The 1,729-nt window shown below is 56.4% G+C and overlaps 1 protein-coding gene across 1 annotated transcript in view; it reads right to left on the reverse strand.

Moving 5' to 3' along the window:
• Window positions 1–1,725, reverse strand: part of SMCR8 (Smith-Magenis syndrome chromosome region, candidate 8) — a gene marked incomplete at its 5' end in the record, with an annotated part of 4,979 nt that extends 3,254 nt beyond the window's left edge. Inside the window, one exon of the mRNA XM_010145195.1 lies at window positions 4–1,725. Coding sequence (XP_010143497.1) covers window positions 4–1,725 — 1,722 coding nt within the window. The remainder of the gene's footprint in view (window positions 1–3) is intronic.
• Window positions 1,726–1,729: the final 4 nt, after the last annotated feature.

The raw sequence follows: 1,729 nt of genomic DNA on the forward strand, positions 1-1,729 counted from the left end.
GGCGCCCTGCCGGTACGGCTGCGGGGGGATCCTGACCACCCCGTCCTCGTCGCAGGGCTTCTGCCCCAGCTCAGGCAAAGGCTCCAGGAAGCTGGGACTCTCCTTCCCAATACAACAGGCAGAATCAACCTGCACCAAGTTCTCCTGCTGCGAAACGTCTTCCTGCTCGTCGGCATTGTCGGGGTTTAGTTTGGGGGTGAAACGAAGGCCTCCCTCCTCATCATCGGCGTAAGGTTCCTCGTTAATGGCACTTGGGTAACTCGCTTTGAAATCCTCCGGGATGAGCGCCTCGGAGGGGCAGGTGCTAAGCACCTCGATGCTGTCCTCGCTGACGGTCCGTCGGCTGCCCACCTTGCTCCTGCCCGCCTGGGGACTGGGGCTGACGGGCAGGCTGGCCTGGCTCTCCGATTTCGGCAGGCCAGATGCAGACTTCTCCGTTCCCAGCACCTCGATGCTCTCACCGCTGCTGATGCTGCCTTTAATATCTGCATCCAGATAGTCCAGGTTCTCCTGGGCTTCGAACGTGACCAACTCGGACAGTTTGGGCTCTTGGGAGTCCTCAATTTCCTGCTCCATCTTGATGGGCACGCTCTCCACGCTGGACTTGTAGGACCCCAGGCTGATGACCACTTTAGGGGCGGGGGCCTCTTCCAAACACTTTCTGTCGACAGCATCTTGGCCAAACCCCTGACAGTCTCTGAACTGCTTTTCAGGTGGTTTTTCATCCAGAAAAGAGACATCCTCAAAGAGGAAATTTGTGACGCTTTGTTGCTTTAAGAGCATCCTGCTGATCTGCTCTGTCAGGAGGTAGCACACGTCACCTCTGAAAGTCCTCTCGATCTGACGCAGCTGGTAAAGGGTTTGGGTGAAGAAATAAACATCGCAGAGTTCCTCCAGTGTCTTCAGCTTCTTGTCAAAGCACTTGGCAGACTTCGCCTTGATGAGTTTGGGGGTGTAGGGTGGCGTGTGGGTGTAGAGGTGCATGTCACTGGGCTCGGCAAGGTCGGCGGCAGCCAGATCCTGGTCACAGCCCGCGCTGGCTGGATCCAGCGCACCCTCCGGTTCGTAGGGTTGGAAATCAGCCTCCTTCGCCTTCCTGTAGGGATACGACCGGATTTGTTTCAGCAGATCTTGGTGCTCGATGATGGACTTCTCCACGCTGGCCAGCTCATTGGCCTTCTCGATTGCCTGGGTCGTGTAATACCCTTTGTCGTTGGATTTCTTCTGTATCTCGGTTTCGTTGTGCAGGACAGTCCTGGTGTAGTCGAGATCTTTCAGCTTCTGTTCCAGTTCGTTAGCAAAAGCTTTCCGGTTCCCCGTCTTTAGGCATTCGGAGGCTTTGGAGAACTCGGCAGAAAGTTCCTGAAACTGCTGCATGATTTTGTGCTCGTCAGCAGAAATGTAGGCCATGCAGAAGGGCCTCACGAAACCCCTGGCTTCGAGGTCGTACAGAGTCAAGTGGTGGACGTAGGCGAAGGCCCCTTCCTTCGAGTCCCCCAGCACCACTTTGGAGTCCTCCACAAAGTTCAGCTTCGGGTAGGCAGAGCCGGGTGGGTGCCCCACGAAGGAAGCCTGGTAGTCCACAGACATGATCCGCAGGGAAAAATAATTAAGATCAAAAGTGCCCGACACTTCGGCATCACTGGGGATGGTCAGGAGGGGCTGGGGCCCCACTTGCTCCGAGAACTCGGAGATGAGGATGAAGTCCCGGGTGAACTTGGAGCTGGCG

This window comes from Buceros rhinoceros, unplaced genomic scaffold, assembly GCF_000710305.1.
Source record: "Buceros rhinoceros silvestris isolate BGI_N320 unplaced genomic scaffold, ASM71030v1 scaffold37441, whole genome shotgun sequence".
In the NCBI taxonomy this organism is placed as follows: domain Eukaryota; kingdom Metazoa; phylum Chordata; class Aves; order Bucerotiformes; family Bucerotidae; genus Buceros; species Buceros rhinoceros.